The 15,601-nt window shown below is 43.3% G+C and overlaps 1 protein-coding gene across 1 annotated transcript in view; it reads left to right on the top strand.

Moving 5' to 3' along the window:
* rnf13 (ring finger protein 13) overlaps positions 1-15,601 on the top strand; it is a 54,311-nt gene that overhangs the window by 14,478 nt on the left and 24,232 nt on the right. Inside the window, exon 4 of the mRNA XM_037770672.1 lies at positions 2,829-2,951. Within this exon, the coding sequence (XP_037626600.1) occupies positions 2,829-2,951 (123 nt within the window). The remainder of the gene's footprint in view (positions 1-2,828; positions 2,952-15,601) is intronic.

Raw genomic sequence — 15,601 nt, 5'->3', positions numbered from 1 at the left:
TGATAAAAATATAAATAGTGTTACACAAAGTCCCCCAGCTTGGAGTCTGACAGAGCAGTGGGAGTAGATGAGTCTTGTTTAAAGTGATATCCTCACGCAGACGGCATCAGTCTACGTTTTCAGGATTTCCCCTCCTTCCCCAGTTATTTCCTGTTTTCCACCGCGCTCTCTTCTCTGCAGTTCTTTCTTTTAGATGTTTTTTTCCACCCAACAGAGGGCACTCTTGCCACTGGTTTCAGAGTCAGGAGGAGGAATGTGAGGCAGTGGCACAGTGATGTCATTTAGCAGCAGGGCAGGGCTGCACTGGAGGAGGCGCCCAGAGGTGACGACGTCGGCGAGGGCGATGGGTGATTCCTCGCACGTTCCCCCCCCTCCTCCCTGATGAGATGATCTCACAGGTCTCCTAGATCCCTTTCATACGTCAGGTCTTATTAATGTTGAACTACAACCGGGGGGCGCAATCGGTCGGCAGCTTTGTCTCTTTTGTTTGTTAGTGAATGTGATGTGTCACTGTGGTCATTTTCCATATGTGGCTCAGTTGTTCTGGAGTCGTGTCCGTGTGGCAACACGTGAGATGCGCTCACAGAGAGTCAGTTTGCTGCTAGCAGACAGCGGCCTTGTGTGTGTGTGAGAAAGTGCTGACTCTCCTTGATATACGGGCTGGTGTTTTTTAAAGTGTAGAGAGAGTTGAAAGTGGCTGGCAGAGTCCCAGAGTCCCACAGCAGTCCACACTTCCTGTCTACCACCTTGCCTCTCACACACACACACACACACACACGCACATATCAACATATAACATATCAGGTCCCTCCCTCCTCATCTCTTGTGTATTTTCCTGTCATCATCTCTTCTCTTATTTTATTTATCTGCGCTGATTCTTTTCTTTTTGTCTTCACCTTTCTATTTTTGTCTTTTTCCGCCCGTTTTTTTTTTCTGGCTTTTGTCTGCTTTTCAGTGGCGCTCTGATTCCCTTTGCCTCCATATTTGTATCTTTTCTGTTTTTCCGCCTTTGTTCTCCGTCCCTTTATCACTCTGTCAGCCTCTCTGTCTGTCTCTCTCTCTCTCTCTTTCTCACTATCGCCTCATCAGTCACTTCAAAAGCTGTTGGTGGAAATGGGACTGAGACAGGAAGCAGCAGCAGAGAGATGGGAAATGCAAGGGGCCAAACTGAGACCCTGATAATCTGAAAACACCAGCTATCTTGAAAGCTATTCGACTCTGTGATACATGCAAAAACACACAAAAGGTTTTTATGGGCATTTAAAGACACGACATACACACATCACTTCTGTGTGGCAGTGATTTTCTTCATTCCAGTAGGAAAGTTCTGTACTACTTAATTATGCATACATTACCATGTTCAATTTAGGTTTTATATGCCAGAGTTACATCTGGGGCTGCAGCAGAACTGCCTTTAAAAGATTGTTTTTCATCTGTGGGTTGTGATGGATGTTGTTAATCAAAGATGGCGCTGCCCAGACTTTGGGTCAGGGAGCTGACACTGGATCCTGGCAGTAGTGGAAGAAGTACTAAGACTTTTTACTTAAGTAAAAGTAGCAATACTACAGTGTAAAAATACTTTGTTAAAGCGCTTTGAGTGGTCGGAAGACTAGAAAAGCGCTATATAAGTCCAAGTCCATTTACCATTTACCATTTAAGTAAAAGTCCTGCATTCAAAGTCTTACATAAGTAGAAGTAATTAGCATCAAAATATAGTTAAAGTATCAAAAGTAAATGTACTGGTTATGCAGAATGGCCCATTTCAGAATAATATATATTATATTACTGAATCATAATTAATGATGCATGTGTTCATCACTTTAATGTTGTAGCTGGTAAAGGTGGAGCTAATTTTAAGCACTTTTACTATATCATAAAGTCTTAGTTGATTTTTTTTGGGGGGGGATTTTCTATTAATAATCTGAATATGCAAAGTAACTAGTAACTAAAGCTGTCAAATAAAGGTGGAGTAAAAAAGTACAATATTTGCTTTCAAAATGGAGCACAGTAAAAGTATAAAGTAATACAAAATTTAAATACTAAAGTAAAGTACAAGTACATCATAATTGTACTTAAGTACATTACTTGAGTAAATCTACTTAGTTACATTCCACCACTGGATCCTGGGATGTAGCTGTGTCAGCAGGTCCCTAAAATCTGACAAAATAGTGTGATCATATCTTGCGATTTGCTCTCAAATGTTTTTCAGAAACACAAAAAAAGATCTTGTTTGTCGGTTCTAATGACTTGTCATGTAGCTATGAAGCCGTTGTCATTTATCACGTTGTGACGTATTGGGATTTTTAAAATGGTTTTCAGCTTGTGATTTTTCCACAGAGCTTGTTTAGATATGGTCAGTGGTGCCTCCGTGTTGTGGGTTAGGGTTAGAAAGTAAGCTAATGACCATTAATGTCCTTTTGAATCTGTCAAAGTGCCCTTCAGTAACCTCTACCTGCTCCACTTTTATTTATTGACACTAGAGGACTCAAGCTCTGATGCAAGAATGAGAGAAACTGAATGAATGTGAAACAAGGTCATTACTTTGTCGTTGATGTACTAGTTAATCATTATTCCTGGTCTTCATTCAAACTGTTTGACATCACTCATTATTTTTTATAGAAGTGATTTTTACGACTGCTCTTTATACAAGTTGCATAGAACATTTCAGTTGCGTCCTATCATTAATTTGTAGGGCTAGTTTATGCTCTCAATAAATATAATATATATCTTATTTTGGAAAAATGACGCCTCATTGCCTGTTTGACTTGGATTTAAGCCATTCATGTATTTCTCTCACCATGTCACGTCTGATGATGTCATCCCCACAGGGTTTCCTGATTGGGGCACGGCCAGAAAATGCCTGCGAGCCCATCGAGCCCCCGCCGAGGGACAACATGACGGGCGCCTTCATCGTCCTCATCAAGCGCTACGACTGCAACTTTGACATCAAGGTACAGTGTTTCCACTGGTCGGTGTTTGTACGTGTGTAGTTATTGTCAGCTATGGAAGTCCTAAACCACGCTACACCCTTTATCAATGCCAGCCATCTCTAGTTTTAATTTAAACATAACTACTTTGTAGTTGCCTCACACTTCATTTCTATCAGATCAGGTCTGGAAGAGAATGGAAAACAGAAAGCGTCAATTTCCCTAAACACAGTTTCCTGCTTGAGCATCTATCTCACTGCACTGCCTCTTGTCTTTTTCTTCTCCTGCTGCTGCAGTTTTGTGCGTGATGCTGGAATTGAAAAGTTCAGTTTGCCTAATAAGTCCGTGAAGTGGCTGAAAGACGGAGAGAGAGTTGATCTCTATTAGTCAAGTGAGGCATCAGGCCTCGTGCGGTGCACCGAGGGGGATGAAGGCAGCATAAGTTGTGTGTTGGGAGTGTCGCCGTCTTCAACGCTAGAGAGGAAGAGACACTGGAACGAGAAGGAGAAATAGAAGAGTAAAAATAATGGTGTGTCTGTATAGAGAGGCGAAGTCCCGCCCCTTCTGATGGACCCCATGGGACCTTACTTCAGAAAAAATATATACAATAGTCAACGGCAAGAGACAAATATTTTTTGAACCCTTTTGAATTGCGCCATGAATCACACATATGATGTTTGTCAATTTAAAAGAGAATTTTACGAGTCAAGAAAGTCACAGTTTGTCGTAGTATCATTTAGTTTTGTGTGAAACTGCTCAGTGAACTACATCTCTCGTCTTGCACAGTATACGTCACCAACACTAGCTAGGTAACTTAGCTATGACCACGTACAGATGAAACGTTATCTTACCTGATGTGTTTTATCCAGCGACTACTGGTCTTATGAAACACACAGGCATCATAGCATCAGCGAGAGAGACGTCACTTAGGCGACTTTTGGGTGTGTAGTCTTTCTAATTACGTATTTTCACAGTCTTATACGTCAACAGTTTTACAACAAACTGCAACTTTCTTGACTTGCAAAATTATGTTTTAAATTGACTAACATTTGTGTGATTCATGGTTCAATTCAAACAAGATAAAAAAAATGATTTGTCTCTCGCTGGAAGAGGAGGGACTTTAGCCTCTCTATATCTAATCTGCCATTACAAAGCAGTCGAACAGAGCATCTCGTTAAAGCCTAACTAACTTATGCAAAGTCAAACACAGTGGCTATGAATTAACTCAGGATTGTGAGTTGAAGTGGGTCAGTGGCAGGTTTGAAGGAAACATGACACATCAATTTTTAATGCAAGCACAAATTTGCTACGCCAGTCGCAATGCCTCTGCAAGTTTCATCAAGTGGAATGCCAGGAAGGATTAAAATTTAAAGATGACAACAAAATAAAATGCACAAACAAAAGTATTTTCTTCTCTTTTTTTTTGGAGAGCTTGATGATACATTTCTTGTTAAAGAATTTAGTGACATTTATTGTAGAGACTTTTTTCACAACACATTGATGCCAGATACTTCAGTAGTGAAGACATTACCTTTCTATCTGAAAACGTCACATTTATAGTCTGAACACTTGATAAATTTGGCAATAGAGTTGGCAGCAAGTGAAATACTGAGTTTTAATATTAATACAGCACCCTCTGCTGATTCCCAAGGATGATCTGTGCCAGAAGGTATATGACTCAAAGTTAATTCTTTCCCCAGTTTTTTTCACTTTGCACTAAAGGAAACTAAGGCTACATCCACATTAATATGTTTTAGTTTTAAATCAGCGTTTAATCTCCATCCAAACGAGCGTTTTAGGGCCGCATCAGAATTAATCTCTGTCCATACTACCACACCTGAAAAGGCATATCACATGATCATTCATGTACACTGGGAATACGCGTGCCGATGTAAACAGGAAGCAGCGCTGGTTGTTCAGTTGCAGCAAATACTACGAAGGAAGAACAGCTGCTAGCATAGACAACAGGGTCAGCAACGCTTGTAACTCGTTGTCCATGTTGAAATGAACCACTGGTGGTCGAGGCCATGGATGTTTTAAGAGAACTGGATACAGCGTTGGAGGCGTTCATTCCTATGAAAGTTGCTCAGTGGCGCCTGATGCTAAAATGGCTCGACTTCCGAGTGGAAAAGTACCCGGATCTTCCGGCGATCTTCCGCATGCATAGGGGCCCATAGAGCATGGGAAAATGTCTTTTTGGGCCCAATGGCATCACGTGATGAACACGGAAGTTGTAGTACCGCCGTTTGGCCTCTACGAAAATTGGCATCAATGACCGGGGGTCTTCCTGGGGGCTTGATCGAGGCTGACGTCGTTTGTTTTCATCCGGAAAAGGTTCACGTGATAGGGGCATGACAAATCAAGGAAGGACACGTCATGACTGATAAGACCCAATCAAGAAGCGAATGTGGGTGTCTGCGTCATCGTTTTCAAAGGTCTCTGTTTCTGTCCGTCCAGACTAAAGCGCAACCCCGGAGTTTTAAAACTAAAACGGTGTCAGCTGCATTTTCAAACGTCTCCGTTTTAGGGGTTCTAAAACGGCGGAGTAGTGTGGACGCTAGGCTTAAACTTAGCAAAAGTTCTGCGTTTTAAAACGAAAACGTATTAGTGTGAATGTAGCCTTAAAGCTGTCCATATGCAAAAAACACAGTGTGGTAGATCGGTTTCTAAATGCATCTTAAAACCTCCAGTTTTTTCATGGATTCAGAATAAAAGAACAGAAGAGGGAATAGAAAGGAGTGAGGTAGAGAGGGGAGAAAAGAGAGCCGGGGTTAGAGATTGAGAGCAGCGATGAGTAATGGGGTGAAAGCGAGCAAAGCATGCAGCCTCTTGGCATCCCTCTCTCTCTCTCTCTCTGCCTCGTACTCTCATTCTTTTCAGTCTTACCTTTTCACTCTCTACCTTCTTGGTTGCTCCCCCCCACCCACCGTTCATTCACGCTCACATTTCCCGTCAATCCCTGCTTTTCAATCTATTTTCTTGGCACTTTCTCTCTGTTGGTCTTTCCCTTTTCTTTCTTACAGCCTTAGAAGGTCTTACTGCATCTCACACACACACACACACACACACACCCCACACACACACCCCACACACACACTCATAGAAACATGTTGACAGACGGGGCAGTTAGGTGTTCCCTTTGCTGGAGTGTAACCAGACTCCACTCCACATAGCTGTGTGTCAGACAGACACACAATATAAACACAATGCATACACGCACACACACACTCGCCCGCCTCTTTGAACTGTGTCAGATTTGACCTTTAACCTCCTGCAACCCTCAAAGGAGCAGCTTTGACTTGTTGAAGTTTACTCTGATTTTCTTGTAGCTGAAGAAGGCTGGTGGCGTTTTTTTGAGTGTAACATTGCAGCATTCGTTCCCCCAGTTGTGTCATAAAAAGCACATTAACGCTGTAATGCGTTTCTCACCAGCATCCCAAAGTAAGTTTTGACATTCAGGCCAAGTTGATCAGTTATTTTAGTCGGCTATCAAGTAATAAATATCTTTATACAAATATCTTTGTGTTTAGAGGTTAAAATAGTTTGATTTAAGTTTTTTATTTTTAATTTAATCACATTGAATAATTACTTTATCAGCTGCTGGTTAGATTGAGACTCTCTTGAGACAGGTCCTTCCTATTGAAGCAAACCATTAAGATGATATTTCCTGAAAGCCCTCTGTTGATTCCAAAGAGGATGATGCTACTTGTCCTCCCACCTCTTCTCTGTGTTTGCTTGTCATCTTTTGGCTTCATTGTGACAGTGAACATGGTCTAGTCTTTGTTTTAATTGCTCCTCCTCACACCATCTGCTCTTCTGAGAACGATGATTGCAAGGTCAGTTCTTGTGAGGCAACAACTGCTTACTTTAGAGTCACAAACGTATCGTATGTAACATACGAAAAGTTATTCCTCATTTTTCGTGCGTTTTCTTACGAATGTCCAGCAACACGTGACGCACATGTCAATTTCCCCTCCAGTCTTTAAAAAAAAAAAAATTCTGTCTACATGGGAAAAAACTTGGTTAGGTCTCGGCAATAAAACTACTTAGTTAGGTTGAGGAAAAGATCGTGGTTTGGTAAAAAAATAACCCCAGAAGTGACTTAACTTAAGTAGGGAAGTTACGTGACAAATAAATCAAGGTTGACTTCTGTTTTTGTCCCATCCACCCCGACCTCCTCCCTATGCAGCGTTTGTCACTCTTTATACTTCCTGGTTCACAATAACATGGATCACATACGAATTGATTTTGTAGGATATATACGAATTACAGTGCATTGTATGAGACCAGCCTGAACTGATTGATTGTATTGTCAAAATATTTGGTAATTGTTTTATTTTGGATTTTTTTTAGCTTTGCTTACCAGTTGTTGTGTTATAAGAACCGGCCCTCTCTCCCTCCCTTTTATTTCATGCTGGAAAAGTAGTGTTTCTAGGATGTGGGAAAGTTTTCCAAATGTTAAATCTTAATGGCTTAAAATAGGTTGTCTCCTGAGTCAGAGGCCTCGTGGTTAAGATGCATGCCATGTAACCGCAACATCCCGGGTTTGATCTGGTCGGGGGGCATTTGTCCCTCCCCCCACTCTCCCTGCATTTCCTATCAGTATCTCTACCGTCTAGGGCTGAATGATTTTGAAAATATATCTTATTGCGATATGATTTGCAATATTAGAGGAAATGATAATTACAAATTACATCATTATTCTCACTTTCATTGAAAAAACATATTTACAAAATGATGGTGTGTGTGGTGTTTTGCGGGGATCTGTACCAAACAAATATGATGTGTAGGCCAAGATATCTCTGCAGCACCACAATATTTAATTTATATATGTATATATATATATATATATATTAGAAAATGTGAAAGTAAAGTGAGCTTGTCTGCTATCAGAAGAACCCTTAACAGTTTTACAGGTATATCTTTATAATGGTTGTCTGGGGAAAATGCTTTTGGCCCACATGGAGTGTTTTTTTGTTGCAGTACTGCAGTGACCACTGGGATATTGGTAGACTCAATGTGGCAACTATGGCTCTCTGAATACATCCATGTGTTTGAGAGCCGCCAGGAAGTGCGCCGGGCTTTGATCCCAATTTTCGTAGTGGCCAAACGGTGGTACAACAACTTCCGTGTCCGTCACGTGATGCCATTGGGCCCAAAAATACTTTTTCCCATAGACTTACATTGGGAAAGAGACGTCTGTAACTCAGTGGATCATTTTTTTTGAAGTAAATAAACTTCCCAGTATGAACACTTGAATAGCCTTTATTCAAATCCTAAAAGTTGTAAAATGCACTAATAGCCGAATCCAGAGTTATTTCCCTTGCTCCGTTCATGTGAATGAGACTCAGACTGAGGCTGGAGCGAGGGCTCTGAGGCGGGGTTAAAGGAAACGCTACTGCGCCTGCTCTATGGGCCCAATGGATGTAGAAGATCACCGGATGATCCGGGTACTTTATCACTCGGCAGTCGATCCATTTTGGCGTCATGCGCCACTGAGCAACTCTCATCGGAATGAACGGGAGCCCGCCTCCGACGCTGTATCTACTTCTCTTTATACATCATGGTGTGTATACATGGTTTACTGCCTATATGTAAACTTCTCATGATGAAATAGGCACACGTTGAACATGATTATAATAAACTTGGGGTTTGACAGTAGACCCGTCTGCAGTTCGTGAGTTATGGAGTGTCTTCCTGTCTTTCTCTCTACTCTTATTTCTTTATCTCCTTTTCAATCTCTTTTTTCCCCTCTCTCTTCCCTCACCCCCTGTCGGTGATTTCCTCCCCTCTGTCTCCCTTATATATGTGCTCACACACACACACACACACACACAGACACACAGTCTGTCTGTGAGGTCTGGCTGTGCCGTCTGACTTCAGTCTCTGGCTTAATGGTTGCTCGTATATCTACACACATCATCACACTCACACACACATACAGTATATACTGTATATACAGTTTGCTCTCTCGCTCTCTCTCCATCTGTCACACACACACACTCAGTTTGTCGCTAGCATTCAGCTGTCTACCTTGAATTCCTCTCACACACACACACACACACTCCCTCCCGCCCTCCCTCTTAGCCGGGCTCAGTTCCCTCCAGAAGCTGCAGGGAAACAAAGGAATAATAGATTCCATCTTGACTGAGAGGACGCACTCGTCTGTGTGTGTCTGTGTGTCTGTGTGTGTGTGTGTGGTGCAGGGGTGTCACCCCCAGCATGCCCGTTGTTTCGTTTCATTGCCTCCCATCTCTTTCTGTCCCTCCGCAGCCTCCTCTTATAGCATTTAGCCATTAACATCCAGTGAGCAACAGCAGCGCTGAGTTTTAATGGATCCGCGGCCGTAATGGGCAATAAAAACGGACACTCGCCCACTTAACCCTCCGTCAAGTGTTCGCTCCTCTGCTGGCGGAGTATGAGTGTGTGCGAGTGTGTAAGGGATGTAGCGTGTGTGTGTGTGTTGCGATAAGAGATGAGAGAGGAGGTTGAATGTCGAGAGAGAGTGTTTGAGACGGGGGGATCATGTGAAGGGGTGTTAATAGGCGCACTCACTCCTTGTGTGTGTGTGTGTGTGTGTGTGTGTGTGTGTGTGTGTGTGTGTGTGTGTGAGAGAGAGAGAGAGAGAGAGAGAGGGAGGAAAGCATTCCTCCCTGGCTGTTCCTTTTATAAAATAAATCTCCAGAGAGACAGGGTTTGCACTTCCTGTACAGTGGGATGCTTTGAGGTGGTGGTGGTGGTGGTGGTGGTGGTGGTTGGGGGCTCACTGGTGACCTTTGTGACCTCTCTGGGAGGGGAGGGGTAGTGAACAGGAAACTCAAAACCCTTTTCCTCCCCCCTCTCTCCCTCCCGTGCCTCCCTTACGTCTTAGCAAGATTCTTTGCAGACTGTCTCTCCGTCCCACTGCTGCCCTCCAATAACACACACAGAATATACATTGAGACATAATGTCCTAGTTATGTAACATGTGCTGAAAGATGTCGAGCTCTGAGGAACCACGTTGGTCTCCCCCTTTCTTCTCTTTCTCTTATTTGCTTCTCATTAAGTCTCTCTGCTGCCCTCTACGCTGAAACATAATGCAACAGTTGCACAAACAGAGAGCGGTCATTAAGTCAACAAAGTGATTCAGTAAAGTCTACCTTATGTTTGCTAACATTATGATAGTGCACATGTTGCATCCGGTCTAAAAGAGTTAAATGTTCACTGTGGAGTTTTAGACTCCTAGTAGCACGACAGAGCTGTTTTTTTCTGAGTGGGTCCCCATTTTACTTATTCTGTGTGTGTCTGCTGTTTGGTGCTGAGCAGATAGTACACGGTGGGTTTTTAGAGCTTTTCCACTGAAAACAGCTGCCTGATATGACCCACGGATTTATCATAAGAACTGGATACCCCTGAATATGCGCTGTAGTGTTTATCACGCGAGTTCCCATTCAGCCTATAGACTTTACGTTGTGATGACTTCACAGATTTTGAAATTGTTTTTCTCGGCTCAAGGAAAGTTTTCCTAATATGAATGGATCAAAGATTCATAATAGAAAGAGCGTTATAATTTACCAATGCTTAATAATCATATTTACTGATTAGAGCTTGAACGCATCATAACGTGCTCCGTGCTGTCGCTGGACGAGTCGGTCACTGTGATTACTCTGAAAGGCATAATGGGAATGAATTACAATATAATAAGAGTCTGATGAAGTTAGTTGTTCCAAATGTTTTTAAGCTTGTTCCTCCACGGCTTAATTTGGATTTGCAGTTGTTAAAAATTGCAGCTTTATGTCTTCTTCACTCACACTGAAGAACTTCCATACTGTCGACATGTGTCTGAGACGTTACTGACTGTGCCACTATGTGCCGACGTAAAACCATCGTGTGGCGACTGCACATGTGTGTGACCGGCAAAAACTTGGATATATGAGACTGCTGAAAACCGGCCGGCTTTGATCGGCTGCTGATTGACGGTGCATCTCTAGCTGTTAGTTTAGGAAGCGCTTGACTTATGCAATACCGCAACTGGCCACTGGAAAAAATTGGAAGCAGGGCTGAGTGGCGGGACTGTATTCTGGTCTTATTATACATCCACGCTATGGCCGTATACGATTCTATGAGAGCGAACCAAAACAGTGAAGTTGTGAACCGGACAGTTAAACAATGAGCTGAAACTACAAAGCTCTGTAAAGCTGAGAAGAGCTGCAGATTCAGGTGATTATTCTCTGTAGGTTCATCACTACAAGAGACCCCCATTCACATTGTCATGATACATTAGTATAAAAATATATAATGTAGCCACTTTAAAGGAGCATGAAACAGTATAGAAGTTGTTCAACCCTTGTTTTGATTTTTGCTAGTAGTAGTGACCAGTGTATTGTGTAGTGGATGGTAGAGATGACGACTTTTTGTCTGGTGGAAAATCCCCCCATGTGAGACCCAGATTATGTTACAAGACAGTTTCCAAACCCTGCCTGCCTCGCAAAGGGCAGTTCAGACTAAACGTCCAGTCTGGTGTAAATGCTTTTTGTCCTGTCAGGAAGCTGTGAACTTCATGTGACAGGGCAGAGATCAGGCATCACACTCTAAACAATGCTCTCATTCAAAAACATTTACCAGAAGAGTTCACTGTTAACACCGTACACTTATGATACAAACCGATTCAAGTTTGCACCCATTTTGAGTGGAAAACGGGCTGCGAAATCTGGTGCACGTGGTGATATAATCTGTGTCCATGACGGGTGGCAAAGTGCCATCGATTGGCAGCCGATCCATCCAATTGAAATGTCGCTGCTGGGATCCAGTGGAGAATAAAAAGTGGCAAAAAGATCTCCATGAGTTGGGAGTGGTCACAAGGGCCTTGTTTTCTCTGTGACAGTATGATCTGTCCAGTCAGTGTCTTTTACCAGCTGCAGCCTAAGTTGGTCAGCGATTGTTCTGGTGGCTGGTAATTCCCCATCTAACCTCGCTTCCTACCTCTGCCTTACAGTAAGTGCATTTTATTGTGGCGCTGCAGTGACCTCACAGCCCCCGAGCTACACACACACATACACACACACACACAGCCCTCGGTCTTTATTCAAACAATGATCCAGCTTCCTGCACACGCTCACTCAGTCTTATGACAGGGTATGACTCTGGCTGACTGGATGTATGACTAGCTTCAGTGTGTGTGTGAGAGAGAGAAAGAGGGCAATAGCTGTATCTCATTTGGGTGTGTTGCTTTTCTGAGCTGTTGTTAAGTCTGTTGCAATATGTTGTGGTAACAAACAGCTCAGCCTTATTCCTTTGGCCTACAGGCGCAAGTACTTTTAATTACAGATCAAACTGTTTCTGTTCTTGTAAATTTCTCCAAACGCATAACTTTAAAATGTTTGAACCGTGATGACAAAAGTTTCCTCACCCTCATACAGACCTTGCTGATTTGACTAAATACACTGTAAAAGATTAGTACCACATTTATTCTTTTGTCCAAAGCAACGTACAGGATAAAAATATCAATAAAAAGCGTTTGAATACATTTTTAAATCAAACACGCCAAAAATGTCAATAATAAAAACAAATTGGGGCAAGGAAGCATCATTAAAAAATGTCTTTATAACACCTTTAGTGCACATATAGTCTCTCTCACACACAGGGAAGTGAGTTGCATGAACTGCAGCTGTGCAGTGTTATCAGCATACATGGCCGCTCCCTGCAGTTTTATTGAACACTTTATCTAATCAGCCGTCTGGACCTTGGAACTAAAACCCAGCTCTGCTCGGTGCGGCATTCCTCTGAAATACCAAGGAGGGAGGAGAAGGAGGAGGAGGGGAGGGATGGATGAGGAAGAGGGTAAGGGGGGGGGGGAGTAAAGGCAGGAGGGTGGAAATATCAGAGAAGGGGCCGGGCAGAATTGTGGAGAAGTTGGTAGTCGGGGTGATATAACGAGGGTAATGAGGGCAAAGAGAGGAGAGAAGGAGGAGGTTAAATTTAGAGGTAGGTAGGGAAGAGGAAGAGAAGGAAAGGGAGTTTTGGGAGGGAAGGCGAACTGAAAGGGGGAGGAGGAATAAAGGCGGAAGGGTGGCAAAAGGAGGAGAACGGTTGAGGAGGGGAAGAGCGAAGGGGTGGGGGGAGAAGAGAGGAACGTGAGGAGACGATAGGAGGAGAGAGAGACGGTTAAGGGAGGAGGAGGAGAGGAGGAAATGAGGACCTGATTGGGAGCTGCTGTCCAAACAGCAGAGGAGCAGAGCATCTGATACAGTTTAGGGAAATTTTGAACCAGTGGCGGTGTACTTTTACAGACCTCCAAACTGCCCTTTTTATATATGCAAATGAAGCATATGATGTATCGGAATTTTTTCCTTCTGGAGGTGTATTGTGGGCAGTATTGACTTGTTTTGTTCAGGACAGTTCTGGAGAGGAGGAGGAGGAAGAGGAAGAAAAACATTACAGGGGAAAAGTTGCAGGTGGACAGGAAGGAAGAGGATGAAGGAGGATAGATGTTAACGTTAGACCCGTGGTTGAGTCGACCACCTGGCTGTCATAGAGCGAGAACATCGACACCGACAAGCAGCGTGATGTGCTGTCAATTAACAAGCAGCTGCGATATGATAATAATGTCCTAAGAACAAATGTAAAGGCAAAGAAACCAGCTCTGAAAAGACTATTTTAAAGAAATAACTTAAAGTCGACATATAATAATTTTCTTGTTAATGTATGTATCAAAACATTAGCTGTGTCTCAATTTGAGTACTTCCATACTTATACTTACTATTTTGAGTGCAGAAGTGCATTCACACTGAGAAATATGGCAAAATGCAGTGCACTGTAAGTACCTGGATGTTGTACTCAAAAAGGTCCAAACATTGAGTGTGGAACGCTGGACATTTCTCACACTCAACGGTCGCCCTCTTTGCTACGTAACGGAAAGCGAGGGGCCAGCACCACTATACTGTTGTCGGAAAGAAGACATTATTGGGGTTAATTTTTCCGTCTGAATTGAATTACCGCCGATACGACGTGATGTCCGTGGCTGACTATCACCAGCTGGTCTACCGAGCTTCCGGTGAGTGCACAACAGCCGTGTGCGATTTGAGACAACACTACCCTGTCGAAATTCACACACTACGCAAGTGCACAGTGTACTAACGGAAGTATCCGACTTGAGACACAGCTAATGTGATCTTTTGCCAAAACGCGGGGACAGTTCGTAAAATCTCTTAAAGGTAGGGTCGACGATGTTTGAAAGCTAACAGAATTTGAAAGTAGCATCGCCTCAGAAGTTCTGTCCAAACCCACTCCCTCCCCTCGGGATTCCTTCCAATGCAACGCCCCCCACAAACATGCACGAGCACAGCCGCGTCTTAACTACTTCACAGACACAGAGCGGAGAGAGGACCTCAACTCAACAACGTTACCTCATGACAAGTAACCAATGCAGTGCTACTTTTGGCTGAGTTTTCTCTTCCATTCTCCAATAAACTTGCGGCGGCGACGCGCTGTGAGTTCAGGCTGGTGCACGCCAAGGGTACAGAATGAGCAGGGAGGCAGGGAGGCATCTGTTTGGTTCTTTCCAAGCGGACCGCAAGGCAGTGATTGGTAGACGTTTTTACAGGATTACAGCAGCTACAGATGACGGCTCTTTTCCGGTCCTTTTTCAGAGCTCATAAGTAACGGATCGCTGTCGGGGTGTAAAGAGACCATTTCAACCAATATAACAAACGGTGTATACTGGATAACATCGTCAACCCTGCCTTTAATATACTTAAACCGTCAGCTATAATGTTGTGTGAGAAAGGTGTGCTGGACTGCTCAGACTCATTTACACAAAGCTTAGGTCAAGTCTGCTCTATGCAAATGCAGACCAGTGACTGCAACAGGCATTTATACCGCCTGAGCTCCACAGGGCAGGAGAGGGGAAGAACGATGCACATGCACAGGAAAACAGATGAAGGGAGGAAAGAGGACAGCAGGATAGAGAGGAAAAGGGAGGGATCAGTGGATGAAAAGGAGGGGAGGCAGAGAAGACGAGTCGATGTGTTTTAGCTGCAGCGCTGCATGAGGAGACAGTGTGCAGTGTTGGCAGCACACACACACAGCAGTAGTTATTGACACGCTCACACACACACACACACACACACACACACACACACACACAGTGGTGATGCAGCAATAATTAGTGATGCTATCAGCGCACTCTGTCCACACCACCAGTCTCTCAGACACTAGTATAGCAGTGGAAAGACACATATAATGTGTGTGCAGACATATTTAACATCATCTTTATCACATCTTTAGGTTGATAATGTCAAGAAATTGTTGTAACATGTTTATATAATGAGCTTTTTTAACAGAATATACTCATAATAAACCACTTTATAGAGCATTTCCAGCAGCAGCTAGTCAGACAGCTCCAGGTGGCACCGCTTACACACCTCTAGTCAACTGTGACCAATGGGAGTCAGGGCTCACACACATAAATATCAATAGTTCAGTGACCTGCAGTGGAAAACTACTTTGAAATGATCTTTTTTTTCTCCCATGTTACAGATGATTGTAAACAAGTTGTTTTTTCTCAGTCAGCAACACCTTCCTTCACATTCATTCAGTCCCACGCGTTCACAGGAAGCTGCTTGATACAAACACACAGAGCAGCGCTGTTGGCCTCCAAACAGCTGCAACCTTCTCGCTGAAGGGCACGTAAACGC

The sequence above is a fragment of the Sebastes umbrosus genome, chromosome 5 (assembly GCF_015220745.1).
Source record: "Sebastes umbrosus isolate fSebUmb1 chromosome 5, fSebUmb1.pri, whole genome shotgun sequence".
In the NCBI taxonomy this organism is placed as follows: domain Eukaryota; kingdom Metazoa; phylum Chordata; class Actinopteri; order Perciformes; family Sebastidae; genus Sebastes; species Sebastes umbrosus.
This window is presented reverse-complemented; position numbering and strand designations above follow the sequence as displayed.